Source organism: Zootoca vivipara, chromosome 2 (genome assembly GCF_963506605.1).
Source record: "Zootoca vivipara chromosome 2, rZooViv1.1, whole genome shotgun sequence".
NCBI classification, from domain to species: domain Eukaryota; kingdom Metazoa; phylum Chordata; class Lepidosauria; order Squamata; family Lacertidae; genus Zootoca; species Zootoca vivipara.
The window spans coordinates 1685160-1699717 of record NC_083277.1 but is presented as its reverse complement, the minus strand read 5'-3'; the positions used below and the strand labels follow the sequence as shown (position 1 = coordinate 1699717).

Sequence of the window (14558 nt, the reverse complement as noted above, 5' to 3'; positions counted from 1 at the left end):
GAAGAAGAAGAAGAAGAAGAAGAAGAAGAAGAAGAAGAAGAAGAAGAGGAGGAGGAGGAGGAGGAGGGGGGGAGGAGGAAGAAAGCTGGGCTCAGAGCAGCTAACAACAGGGAACAGGTAACGGGACGACAGAGGATGAGATGGTTGGAAAGTGTTCTCGAAGCTACCAACATGAGTTTGACCAAACTGCGGGAGGCAGCCGTGTTGGTCTGAGTCAAAGCAAAATAAAAAAATTCCTTCAGTAGCACCTTAAAGACCAACTAAGTTTTTACTTCTTTCACTTCTGTTTCAAGTGTATCTGTTGAAGTGTGCATGCACACGAAAGCTCATACCAAAATAAAAACTTAGTTGGTCTTTAAGGTGCTACTGAAGGAATTTTTTTATTTTGCAGGAGGCAGTGGAAGACAGGAGTGCCTGGCGTGCTCTGGTCCATGGGGTCACGAAGAGTCGGACACGACTAAACGACTAAACAACAACAACATAATAAGGTTTGTTTGCAACCTGTTTTATCAAATATTTTGTCTTTAACATATAGACGCTATACATCACTTCATATTTTTTATTAACATCTCTTGCTCGATTGAGCCTTATGACTTCCTTCTACCACGTCTAATAGTTTACCAATTTATACCGTATAATTAATTGCATTATGTTTTGTCCCCCCCCCCCCCCGTTACATCAATATCTATCTCATAACATTGTTCGGCATAAATAAGTGATATTTTAATCTTACAAATCTTCTGAGAGTCCTACTCTGTTTTCCCAAAGAAAACCCACTGTCTCTCGTGATTCATACTTCATTGGGGGATTTCACCCGAGGGAAAGGGAAGCAGAGGGCTGGCCCAGCAGCACCAGGGAGAGGAAGTGACGTTGCATCATTGAAGCTTCCAATTGGCTCTTCTGATTGCAAGAGCCAATCAAAAGCCGTGCCTCAGAAGTAGAACAGACTTCCAGAACAGATTCTGACTATACGACTGTATTCCTAGCTTAAATTGCCTGCAGGAGACAAAGGCGCAGGCAGGCAGCAGGTGGAGGAGAAGCCCGGAAAGATGCTCCCCTTCTCCATCTCCATTCGCCTGCCTGCCTCCCCCCACCCCCAAACTGAGCAAGCCCCCATACCTCGCTGCCTCCATCCCTCCATGTCCCCATCTTCACTCCCCTGGGACTCACCAGATCTCTCGGAGGTCCCTGGGAGGGAACGCTCAGAGGTTGTGGGGAAGGATGCAGGAGACAACCTGACCAGGTCAACCGTCCATCTTCCCCCTTCCATCCTTACTAGCTTTGCAGGATCCGTCTCTTCCATCCTTCCTGAGAAGCCAAAACAAGCTGCAGGGTCCTGGGAGAGAGGAAGAAGCAAAGGGAGCCTCAGAGGCCCTGCAGGGATTCTCCTGCCCTAGATATTCCCGTGCCCCTCGAGAAGCACAAATGGGGCAGCCCCTTCCCAACAGAAGCCCCATTTCTAAACATCTCCAGTGATTCCAATTTCCTCTGTAGGCTCCTCACCCCACTTCACAAGATGGCGGCGTGCACAGACACAGCGGCTCAGTGCACCCCCCCTTTTTTGCATTTAGCTTATAGTTTTAGCTTTTATCTTTTTGTTTGGCCTTTCCTGTTATTACTAGTGTTAAGTACATTTGGCTAGGCAAATTTAATTTAAATTTATTTGTTTAAATGTTAAAGTTAGTAGATTCCTGAAAAGTAAATGGCAGTTATTCAGAGAGTGGCAGTTATTAAGATCTAGATGGAGGCGTGCAAGACCTCCACCGGCAGAAACTCCTAGGGTCGGGTTACAATGCGAACAAGCTGTAAGAGCAGATTATTTTCGCCTAAACAATATCCCCACGGGAGTAGCTGAGACACCAGGCTCTCCATGAATTACAATCCACTTAAGAAGGAGGCGAGGGCCACGCAGAGAGAGGAGGCAGGGGCTGGGCTGTCGGGCCGGCATGCTAATTTGACGCACCCAAACTCATCAATTGTTCCCACTCTCACATACCAAAGAAACAAGGAGATTCCACCTCATTTGATTCCATTTCACCTAGCTATGCACGCAAGTTTCTCTTTCAGAGACTCCCAGCTTGTAATCTGTTCTCCAGCATACATTTTAACCCAGAACACCACTGGATCTCTTGAGTGAGGGATGAAGTTATGAAACAAGGACTGCACCTACGGTACTTTTTTTTAAAGCAAGCTGAACACCATTCCAATCCTCCATCTCCCAACTACTGCTCTTCACTAACCCACACTTGCAGACTACCGCACTACTGCGAAATGTGCAAAACTTAAACCGAGCCCTTCAAGATATACAAAGCAGCCTGCTTCAGAAGGGAAGCAGAGCTAATATGCAAAACAAAAGGAAAAGGAAACATAAGTGACTTTCTCCTCCAACACTGTAAAAACTTTGGAAGCCACAACTTTAAACAAAGACAGTGTAACAGAATAGGGGGATGTGTATAGCTGTAATCGTGCTTTTGTTTTGTTTTTAAGGGAGGGCATTCAATTTCGTTGTACTATTTAAAGTACAATGACAATAAAGTAAAGTATCTATCTCTTCATAAGGCTGGCATGGTCTGCACAGTAGTGACCTGACAGTGAGTCCCATTGAACTCAGTGGGGATAATTGACAGAACTTGGTGCAAAAAATAGTCACCATCCTGTCCCTGAACCTCAAAACTGCAACCCCAGAGCATGGGCAGGAAATAGCAGAGTAGCTATTACATGTAGGTGCCCCCATGCTAGGTGCTTTGTATAGAGAGCCCTGTTGACGCTCTTGAGCTCTCTCATTGCAAGCCAGGAAGGTGTTGTGGCCGTATTTGCCTCTGTCAGGGGTTGCATGGGGACCAAATCTGTGCGTGGAAGCAGAGGAGCTGGTGATGCCACATTTTTGAATAATCTTGAGACTAATACACCCCTCCTCCTCCTTCGATATTCCCTGTGCTTATAAACCATCTTCACAAGTCTCTCGAAACGTGGCCCCCACCCTGCCATGGAAGTGGTCGGGTTTTTGCTGCTGCAGATGCATAAGGGCTTTTATTTATTCTCCCTGTGCTCCCCCCATGTGCAAATGTTTCCCTCTGGCAGCAGCCTATTTGCATGTTCAGTTTTCCTTGACCCAAAGCCCCCTCCCCATAAAGGAAGGCTTAGCAGAGAGGAAAAGGAGGACCCTCTGCTCCCGACTTGGGGGTCTCCCCCCACGGTGCATGATCTGAACAGGGATCCCCCATGCACCTTCCCTGCACCCCTGGGACCCCATTCTCCCCATTGCACCTTCAGGGGGAAGAGAGAGAGGGGAGACTCACCGGATTCCAGGAGGGGCACCGAGGAAGCTTTTTGCAAAGGCGAGAGCAGAAAGCAGCCTCCTCTCTGCCGGCAGGAAGGGATGTGGGAGGGGGGAATTTAGCCACGGAGGACCTTGAACCCGCTCCCCCTTCACTTCCTGTCCTCTCTAGGAATCCGGCTTTGCTCCTTTTAACCCTTGCAAAGCCGAGGGCACCCCCCTCCCTCTCCCTTCCTGCATTTTTCCTGCTTCTGCGTCTGTGCTCAAGGGGCTGCCCCTCCCCATCCCCCCTCCGTGCCAAGGACTCTGCTCCAAGGAGCCCACATTTGTTCCCGACTAACCGAAAGGGAGTCAGGGTGGCCATGGGCATACATTGTCTCTCTCCCCCCCCCCCCCAACATAGAGGCTCCTGGATCCCAAGGAAAGGCTGGGATGGAGAAGAGGCTAAGAAATGGCTCCATCAAGAGATCTTCCGGTCAGCGAGTGGGGGGAAGGATGGAGGGGGAGATCCAAGAAAAGAGACAGATTGGGAAGTGTCCCCTGCGAAGAATGAAACACACACGTGATCCTGCCCCCCCCCCCAATTAAAGCACCACAGGCAGGAAAGGCGAAGCTCAGGATTGGGGAGGGAGGTAGAGAGGGAGAGGGGCACATGTTGCTCAGGGGGCAGCCCCCCCCCACACTCTGTGACTCTTTCCCCCCCCCCAACTCCAGTTCAGAGCAAGAGGGTCACCTGCCATCCTTTCCCTGGGTTTCCTGCCAGAAAACCAATTAGAAGCCTCTCCATTTGAGAGCTGGCCAATCCCCTTTCAGGTTCTCCTTGGCCTCATCCTCTCTTTCCTGAGGGAGTTTTACTCCTGAGTTTCCCTCTTGGCTGCTCCCCCTCCCCCTCCTTCATTTCTCCTTCCTTCTCTTCATGTTCCTCCCCCCATTGTTTGGGGGCAGCTGGATCCTACCCCCCCCCCCCAGGCACAGGAGGAGCCCACGGAGGCGGCAGGGCCAGGAGATGACGTTTCCCGCCCTTTTTCAAAAAAGGCAAGAACGCCATTTTGTTTCTTCTGGAGGCCCCAGCCGCTCCCAGAGATGGCCTGGATCCCCTGTGGACCTTGTGGGTCCCACCCTCTCTGAGGGCGGCACCTTTGGGGAACTGGCTCAACTGGGGTCCTCCCAGTCCAGCTGAGATAAGAAAGTGAGGGAGATCTCAGAAGAGGAAGCCATTGCGGAGAAGAACCGGACATGGTTGTTCCCTGCTGAGGGTCTCCTGCCTTTCTTCCAAGGCCGCCTGGGGGCTGCAATGGCCAGAGGAAGAGGCAGGCCCCCCACCCTGAATCCCCTGCAGGCCCCTGGGGAGCAACCAGAGCTCTTCCTCTTGCCATGGCTAAGCCTGCCTCAGTTTCCTTCCCCAAGGCCTTGGAGGAACCTTGGGGTGCGGAAGGAGGAATCCCAAATGAAACTTAGGCTCCTGGCAAATGGGGGAAAGGAACATTATGCTGCATCTTTCCAGATGAGTCCAGGAATCGCCTCCAAGGTCCAGGGACTGATCCGCCCTGGCGTCCTCCTCCTCGGTCCCTTCAGAAGGAGAAGGGGTCCAAGGTCTCCATGGGGGGAACAGGGATAAGCGTCCCTGAGGCCTGCGTTTGAGGCCAATGACTGCACCTTAACTGACCCATCGGTTAAGATCTTAAAATTTGCAGATGATACAACAGTTATTGGGCTTATCCAGGAGGACGGTGAATCTGCGTATAGGCGGGAAGTGGACCATCTTGTTTCGTGGTGCAGGAATAGGTAAACGGTAAAGGGGCCCCTGACCATCAGGTCCAGTCGTGTCCGACTCTGGGGTTGCGACGCTCATTTCGCTCTATAGGCCGAGGGAGCCGGTGTTTGTCCGCAGGCAGCTTCTGGGTCATGTGGCCAGCATGACAAAGCTGCTTCTGGTGAACCAGAGCAGCGCATGGAAACGCCGTTTACCTTCCCGCTGGAGCGGTCCCTATTTATCTACTTGCACTTTGATGTGCTTTCGAACTGCTAGGTGGACAGGAGCTGGGATCGAGCAACGGGAGCTCACCCCGCTCCAGGGATTCGAATCGCCGACCTTCTGATCAGCAAGCCCTAGGCTCTGTGCTTTAACCCACAGCGCCACCTGGGTGCAGGAATAACTTGGTGCTAAATGCCCAAAAAGCAGTGGAAATGGTAATCGATATTAGAAGGCACTCTCCCATCTTGCTGCCACTTTCCATCCTTGGTAACATGGTTGTAGTAGTACAGTGGTACCTCAGGTTAAGTACTTAATTGGTTCCAGAAGTCCGTACTTAACCTGAAGCGAACTTTCCCATTGAAAGTAATGGAAAGTGGATTAATCCATTCCAGATGATGAAAAACACCCCCTAAAATACCAATTTAACATGAATTTTACTGTCTAATGAGACCATTGATCCATAAAATGAAGGCAATAATCAATGTACTGTACTAAAAATAAATAAGACAGTATTTTAGATGAAAAAAATTAACATTTACAGTGGTACCTTGGGTTAAGTACTTAATTGGTTCTGGGGTGCCATTTGCACCCCGAAAAGTACTTAACCTGAGTGGTGCTTTCACAAACGCGCGAAGCACGCAGAACGCTTCTGCGCATGTGTGTGTGGCGGAACCCGGAAGTAAACATGTCCGGGTCCATGGAGTACTTAACTTGAAAGTTCTCAACCTGAAGCATACTTAACCCGAGGTATGACTGTAGAGTCCTTTAAGTTTCTGGGCTCTATAATTACTCAAAACTTAAATTGGTCAGGCAACATCAATAGTATTATTAAAAAGGCCGACCAGAGGTATTTCTTGCGACAACTAAAAGTTTAAAAATTTCTCTAAGAAGTGTTGATTCAATTTTACAGAGGTACTATTGAAACTGTTCTCTGTAATTCTGTTACTGCTTGGTATGGTACAGCCTCCAGGCTGGACAAGAAAAGAACTTCCTGACAGTAAGAGTTGTTTGACAGTGGAACTTGCTGCCAAGGAGTGTGGTGGAGTCTCCTTCTTTGGAGGCCTTTAAGCGGAGGCTTGACGGCCATCTGTCAGGAATGCTTTGATGGTGTTTCCTGCTTGGCAGGGGGTTGGACTGGATGGCCCTTGTGGTCTCTTCCAACTCTATGATTCTATGAAAAGGGGTCGAAGAGGGGGATTTGGATGCTGCAGAGAGGAGATCCACAGGGATCTGGAGGCAGAGGAAGCCCTTCCCAATGCTGGGATACTGCCCTGGTAGATCCCTATCAGGAACGGCATACCCCTCCATCTACAGTAGTAAAAACAGATTTTTTTCCTACATTAAACTAAACTTAAATATCAGTTTACAGATGCGGGGATGACGGATGACATTCCACTCTCCTCTACCTTCCTCCTCTTCAATGCACTGCAGCATTTGTTGCCGCCAGTGGAGGAGGAACTTAGGGGCACTACCTCTGGCATCATTGTCTAGCCACATGCTTTGTGTATAAGTGCCCTGCCTTTCCAGGACTAGTCCGGTGATTTCACCTCCCACTATCCCAGTTATTCTCCTTATAAACCCCCTCACAATGCTTGGAGTTTAAAGGTAAAATGAAAGTGCTTTTCCAGCCCAACACGTGGCACGGTTTCTTTTAAGCTCTGAGGGGAAATATGAGACTATTCTTAGTGAACACAACAGTAAGGGGATCTCCTCACTCGAGCTTTCCCCCACTCGAAGCTTTCCTCCCACCTGAGGGAACTTTGTGTCACCCTCGAACCAGTCTCCCTCTTCCTCCTCCTCTCGGTGCACTCAAGGGACAACAACCTATCCTTCCTGCCTTAGATAAGGGGTTTTGTCCTTTTAATGAGTATCCCCACCAGATGAGCAATAGATACCTCTGCTGGAAAGATCACACAGACGATGGTACAGATGGAACTTTAACATTTAATGGCTTATGAACTTAATGGTTGCACTCAAGGTTCATGTGTACAAGCATGTGGTTTCAGTGGAACTGTTCTTGTTAAACATATAACTTCAAACCTCACCAATTCCTCACCTAACACTACTCTATAAACCTATTCTACCATCACCCAAGCTCACACTCTTCTGCTTCATCTGCCTCTCTCTCCCAACTGTCAACTAACTGCCAGTTTTCTCCTCATAGAATGTTCGTAACCCCGCCCCCACAAGCATGTGATGTAACTCAGGGTAGGAGATGCATCCAGGCTGTGACCAAATATATCATCCTAGGGTTACTTCGTTACAACCGGCTGGCTGTAAATGCCAACTATACCAGTTGAACTCAGCAGAGTAGCGCAGGCACAGCGGAAACTTCTTGGTTGCAAGATGAAGGCAAGTTGCAGGAACACAGGAACTCACTGCCACTAGTACTGTGTAACTATATACAGCTTTATTTACAACAACAAAACCACAAACAGTACATAGATCAGTACTTCTCTCTTTCTCTCTACAACACAATAACCACATCAGAAACACACCACCAACTCTCCAATCTGTTGCTAAGGCTCTTTGTTGTTGTCGTTTAGTCGTGTCCAACTCTTCGTGACCCCATGGACCATAGCACGCCAGGCACTCCTGTCTTGCACTGCCTCCTGCAGTTTGGCCAAACTCATGTTCGTAGCTTCGAGAACACTGTCCAACCATCTCGTCCTCTGTCGTCCCCGTCTCCTAGTGCCCTCAATCTTTCCCAACATCAGGGTCTTTTCCAAGGATTCTTCTCTTCTCATGAGGTGGCCAAAGTATTGGAGCCTCAGCTTCACGATCTGTCCTTCCAGTGAGCACTCAGGGCTGATTTCCTTCAGAATGGATAGGTTTGATCTTCTTGCAGTCCATGGGACTCTCAAGAGTCTCCTCCAGCACCATAATTCAAAAGCATCAATTATTCGGCGATCAGCCTTCTTTATGGTCCAGCTCTCACTTTCATGGGGATTTAGGCCAGACACCCCCAAACGTCGGCCCTCCAGATGTTTTTTTCACTGTGTGAGTACGTGCATCTGGTCACATAGCAATTAAGAGCTGGCAACATGCCCAGAAGAGTGATTCCGCAATCTCCAGGGCTGGATAATTTGCCTAGTGATAGAGCCTTAGCCTGATGGACAAAGACAACAGGCTAAGGCTCTATCACTAGGCAAATTATCCAGCCCTGGAGATTGCTGAATCACTCTTCTGGGCATGTTGCCAGCTCTTAATTGCTATGTGACCAGATGCACGTACTCACACAGTGAAAAAAACATCTGGAGGGCCGACGTTTGGGGGTGCCTGGCCTAAATCCCCATGAAAACCATGTAATTATGGATAAAGGTAAAGGGACCCCTGACCGCCGGCGTACAGCTTCCAGTTCATGTGGCCAGCATGACTAAGCCGCTTCTGGCAAACCAGAGCAGTGCACGGAAACGCTGTTTACCTTCCCACCAGAGCGGTACCTAGAATCATAGAGTTGGGAGAGACCACAAGGGCCATCCAGTCCAACCCCCTGCCAAGCAGGAAACACCATCAAAGCATTCTTGACATATGCCTGTCAAGCCTCTGCTTAAAGACCTCCAAAGAAGGAGACTCCACCACACTCCTTGGCAGCAAATTCCACTGCCAAACAGCTCTTACTGTCAGGAAGTTCTTCCTAATGTTTAGGTGGAATCTTCTTTCTTGTAGTTTGAATCCATTGCTCCGTGTTCGCTTCTCTGGCTGCAGCCTCTGTTCACAAATGTGACTTAACCCCAGATCTGAAGGGGGTTTATTTGCATGCCCAGTTTTCCTTGACCCAAAGCCCCCTCCCCAAAAAGGAAGGCAGCCTCTGGATCCCAAGGAAGAACAGAGATGTTGACCTCCTGCGAAATCACCCCCTCCAAGGCTTGGCAGAGAGGACAAAGGAGGACCCTCTGCTCCCTGACTTGGGGGTCTCCCCCCACCAGGCATGATCTGAACAGGGACCCCCCATTCACCCTCCTTCCACCCCTGGGACCCCCCTCCTACCAGAACACTCACAGAGGAAGCTTTTTGCAAAGAAGAGAGAAGAAAGCAACCTCCTCTTGGCTGACAGGCAGAGATGTGGGAGGGAGGGAATTTAGCCATGGGGGACTTTGCCCCCTCCCCCTTCACTTCCTGTCCTCTTTAGGAATCCAGCTCTGCTCCTTTTAACCCTTGCCAAGCTGAGACCATCCTTCCCTCTCCCTGCCTGCAGTTTCCCTGCTTCTGCGCCTGCGCTCAGGAGCTTCCCTCCCTCCCTCCCCCCACCCGCAAAACGGAGCCCAAATCTCAATCTATGCGCTTCTTCGAAGGCTGGATGACGGAGGCCAGGAAGGCTGGATGACGGAAGGCCCTGGGAACAGCAAACAGGACCGAAGGGCTAGGAAGGCCTAGTGGTTAGAGTGGTTAGAGTTCAAACCCTCCCTGTACCCCATAACATACTGTGTCCAATTCTGGGCACCACAATTTAAGAGGGATGTTTACAAGCTGGAAGGTTTGCAGAGGAGGGCGACCAAGATGATCAAGGGTCATGGAAGCCAAGCCTTATGATTAGCAGTTGAAGGAGCTGGGTATGTTTGACAGTGGAATGGTCTCCCTCGGAAGGTCACTATGGACACCCCCACCCCAAGTGCTTAGAGTTGCTGGGAGACCCTCTCTCACCAGCCCCCTCCACCCTGGAAAGAAGGAGGGATTGCTGAACCACTCAAGGTGGGGACGTCTCCTAGCAACTCTCAGGACCCTCAGCAAACTATGGTTCCCAGGATTTTTTTTGAGGAAGCCATGACTCTTTAAAGTGGACTGATCCTGTTTCCATATGCAGCGCAGGTGTGGCCTGGGGCATGTGCATTTGGATTTGAGTTTGGATTTGAATTTGATAACCCGCTTTATCACTACCCTAAATAGTCTCAAAGCGCCTAACAATCTCCTTTCCCTTCCTCCCCCACAACAAACCCTCCGTGAGGTGAGTGAGGCTGAGAGACTTCAAAGAAGCTTGGACTACTGCAATGCGCTCTACGTGGGGCTACCTTTGAAGGTGACCCGGAAACTACAACAAATCCAGAATGTGGTAGCAAGACTGGTGACTGGGGGCAGCTGCCAAGACCACATAACACCAATTCTGAAAGACCTACAATGGCTCCCAGTATGTTTCTGAGCACATCTCAAAGTGCTGGTGTTGACCTTTAAAGCACAAAACGGCCTCGGTTCAGTATACCTGAAGGAGCGTCTCCACCCCCATCGTTCTGCCTGGAGACTGAGGTCCAGCTCCGAGGGCCTTCTGGCGGTTCCCTCACTGTGAGAAGCAAAGCTACAGGGAACCAGGCAGAGGGGCTTCTCGGTAGTGGCACCCACCCTGTGGAACGCCCTCCCATCAGATGTCAAAGAGACAAATAACTATCTGACATTTAGAAGACATCTGAAGGCAGCCCTGTTCAGGGAAGTATTTAATGTGTGACATTTTAATGTATTTTAAGTGACATTTTAATGTATTTTAACTTTGTGTTGGAAGCTGCCTAGAGTGGCTGGGGAAACTCAGCCAGATGGGCGGGGTACAAATAATAAATTATTATTATTATTATTAGTAGTAGTAGTAGTAGTAGTAGCCCAAGGTCACCCAGTAGCTGCATGTGGAGAAGTAGGGAATCAAACCTGGTTCACCAGATTATGAGTGCACTGCTCTTAACTGCTGCACCTGTGTTGTCTTTTCCCTTTCTTTTTGGAATAACATTTTTTTGGGGGTTTTATTAACAAGGATTGTGGGAATAATGAAAGATGCAGGTGAATAGACCAAGTCTTTTCATTCCATTTGTATCACGAAAATAGCAGGACTATCTACGACATATAATTTATTATTGCTTGTCACTGTATGAGTTCTGAAATGTGTTCTGAAAGGCTGCTGTGGGATTCAATGAGTGGGGCAGACCCGTTGATGCCACCTTGAGCACCTTGGAGAAAAAGGTGGGATAGAAATGTTATTAGTAAAGGGGGGGCACAGCCGATAATATGGCCGCTGCATTTTGGACCAGCTTCCAAGTCGTCTTCCGGTTTTACCGCAACGGCGTTCGGCCACGCTCCGCGAAGGCTCTGAGTCGTGGGGTGTCTGCAGGCGGTTTAGGGGGTGACAGAAGGCTAACTGCACCCCCAATTTAAGGGGGAGAAGGCGATTCTGTCCCGAGAAGGTCGGCGGTGCCCGAGGGAGCTCCTGGCATCCCTCGCTTTCGGGCTGAGGAGAGGGGGAGTCCCGGGCACTAAGACGCTAAAAGCAAGCCCCTGCAGAAAAGCCCTGCTCCCGACGCAGCAAAACGACGGTAAAATCTCTTTTATTTGCGTTTGAATTTGTACCGGAGCGTGAAGCTAGCCAAAAGGGGAAATGCAGAGATTATCCCCCCCCTCACGTAAGAAAGAAGGAAGGTTTTAAAGGAGGAAGAAGGAGGTGGCTATAGAAACGTGGATAAAAAGCAAAGGGGGGGGGGCAAATACGACCAAAGAAAACCGTTTCGAATCAAGACAGAAACGCTGCCGGAGGAGTGAATAATTAATTTTATAAGAAATTAAAGACAAGGAAGCTTTTAGAGAAGTCCACCCGTGCTCTGGGGGGGAAAAATACGTACCGCGAAAGACTGTGTCAGCCAAACGTTTAACCCAGGGAAAGCCGCTTTGCGTTTATTGCGAAAGGAGGTGGTAGAGAAAAACCGTAGAAATAATAAAAGTGAGAAGCTGGTGTGCTGAAAGTAAAAAAACAGGAGCCAAATGCCGGATCTGTCGGGCAGGGGGAGGGAGGAACAGAGGACCGATCCGATCCTCCGCTTCTCTCTCCCCCCACCCGACGGAGCCAAATGCCGGATCTGTCGGGTGGGGGGAGGGAGGAACGGAGGACCGATCTGATCCTCCGCTTCTCTCTCCCCCCGCCCAATGGAGCCAAATGCCGGATCTACCAGGCTTGTAATTCTGTCAAAAAATGAGATCAGATTAGTCTGACATGACTTATTTGTCATAAACCCATGCTGACTTTTAGTGATCACAGCGTTCCTTTCTAGGTGCTCACAGACCGTTTGCTTAATAGGGTTTCTAATAGGGTTTCTCCCCTGTATGAATTATTTGATGGGAAGTGGGTTCATTGCTGTAACTGAAGGAGGAGGAGGAGGAGGAGGAGGAGGAGTTTGGATTTGATATCCCGCTTTTTCACTACGCTAAGTAGTCTCAAAGCGGCTAACAATCTCTTTTTCCTTCCTCCACCACAACAAGCACTCTGTTAGGTGAGTGAGGCTAAAAAACTTCAGAGATATGTGAGTAGCCCAAGGAAACCCAGCAGCTGCATGTGGAGGAGCGGGGAATCATATTATGAGTTCACTGCTCTTAACCACTACACCTGTGTTGTCTTTTTCCTTTCTTTTTGGTTTCTCCCCTGTATGAATTCTTTGGTGGGAACTGAGACTGTGGCTCTGACTGAAACTCTTTCCACATTCCAAGCACTGATAGGGTTTCTCTCCTCTATGAATTCTTTGATGGGTAGTGAGACAATCCTTCCGCCTGAAGCTCTTTCCACATTCCACACACTGATAAGGTTTCTCCCCTGTATGAACTCTTTGATGGGAAGTGAGTTTACCCCTCCCACGAAATCTCTTTCCACATTCCAAGCATTGATAGGGTTTCTCACCTGTATGAACTATTTGATGGGAATTGAGATGGACCCTTTGGGTGAAGCTCTTTCCACATTCCAAGCATTGATAGGGTTTCTCACCTGTATGAATTCTTCGATGGGAAGCAAGTTTACCCCTCTCACTAAAGCTCTTTCCACATTCCTGGCAATGATAGGGTTTCTCACCTGTATGAATTCTTTGATGGGAAGCGAGATTGGCACTGTGACTGAAGCTCTTTCCACATTGGAAGCATTTATATGGTTTCTGACCTGTATGAATTTTTTGATGGGAAGTGAGATTGGTACTCGCTCTGAAGCTCTTTCCACATTCATGGCAATGAAAAGGTTTGTCCCCTGTATGAATTCCTTTATGCAAAGTAAGACTCGTCTTCCAGCTGAAGCTCTTTCCACATGCCAAGCACTGATAGGGTTTCTCCCCTGTATGAATTAATCGATGGGAAGCGAGTTTTCCACTCTCACTAAAGCTCTTTCCACATTCCAAGCACTGATAGGGTTTCTCCCCTGTATGAATTCTTTGATGGGTAGTGAGACTATGCTTCCGACTGAAGCTCTTTCCACATTCCAAGCAGTGATAGGGTTTCTCCCCTGTATGCATTCTTTGGTGGGAGGTGAGCTCTGAGCTCTGTGTGAAGCTTTTTCCACATTCCAAGCACTGATAGGGTTTCTCCCCTGTATGAATTCTTTGATGGGAAGTGAGGCTGGAGTTGTGACTGAAGCTCTTTCCACATTCCAAGCACTGATAGGGTTTCTCCCCTGTATGAATTCTTTGATGGGAAGTGAGTTCTGAGCTCTGTCTGAAGCTCTTTCCACATTCCAAGCACTGATAGGGTGTCTCCCCTGTATGAATTTTTTGATGGGAAGTGAGATTGCTCTTCTGACTGAAGCACTTTCTACATTGCAAACACTGAAAGGGTTTCTCCCCTGTATGAATTCTTTGATGGGAAATGAGATTATCCTTCCGATTGAAGCTCTTTCCACATTCCAAACACTGATAGAGTTTCTCCCCTTTATGAATTATTTGATGGGAAATGAGATTATCTTTCCGATTGAAGCTCTTTCCACATTTTCTGCACTTATACAATTTCTTTATACTGTGAGTTTTTTCGTGTGAAATCAGGGTATCCCTCTGAATTAAGCTCTTTCTTTGATGGGAGGGGGACTGGGAGCTCTGACGGACGCTCTTTCGACACTCTGAATATTTATTTGACTTCTCCGCTATGTGGATTCTGTTGTGTTCTCCCTTGTTCTTCCCTTCCAATTCATCACCATCTGCAATGAAGAGAGAAGCTAATTAGGGCCTCAGGAAGAAATGAAGCACCAGATTATAGAACAATGTTAATGAATGCTTGTGATAGAGGAAGACCTGCAAATAATTAGTTTTCAGGCCCTACTATAATTTTTACTAACTTTGTTGGCTAGTATTTATTGAGATATTTCTTGGCTTTTATCTGGGATAGATCTTGTTTGGCTCAGTCATGGAATTCTCTTCATCTCCAAGGTCTGTCATCTCTTTGGTCAACAAAATGCAGACAGAAGCAAAAACAAAAACAACAAACCTGACAGAAGTTACTTCAACTTCCCTAAAAATTCTGAAGATGACATTTAAAAAGGCCTGGGTGGTTCAGACAAGCCTCGTCATTGCTTTAAAAAGCTTGAATAAATGA

The 14558-nt window shown here is 48.4% G+C and overlaps 1 protein-coding gene across 2 annotated transcripts in view; it reads right to left on the bottom strand.

The window, feature by feature from the left end:
* Positions 1-14558, bottom strand: part of LOC118081436 (zinc finger protein OZF-like) — a 67047-nt gene that overhangs the window by 22838 nt on the left and 29651 nt on the right. The window contains exon 3 of one of the 2 annotated variants that reach the window (XM_060268663.1): positions 1171-1336. In XM_060268663.1, the coding sequence (XP_060124646.1) occupies positions 1171-1336 (166 nt within the window). Of the gene's footprint in view, positions 1-1170; positions 1337-8694; positions 14164-14558 lie in introns of those variants that run through there. The other variant, XM_060268661.1, reaches the window with a different exon arrangement.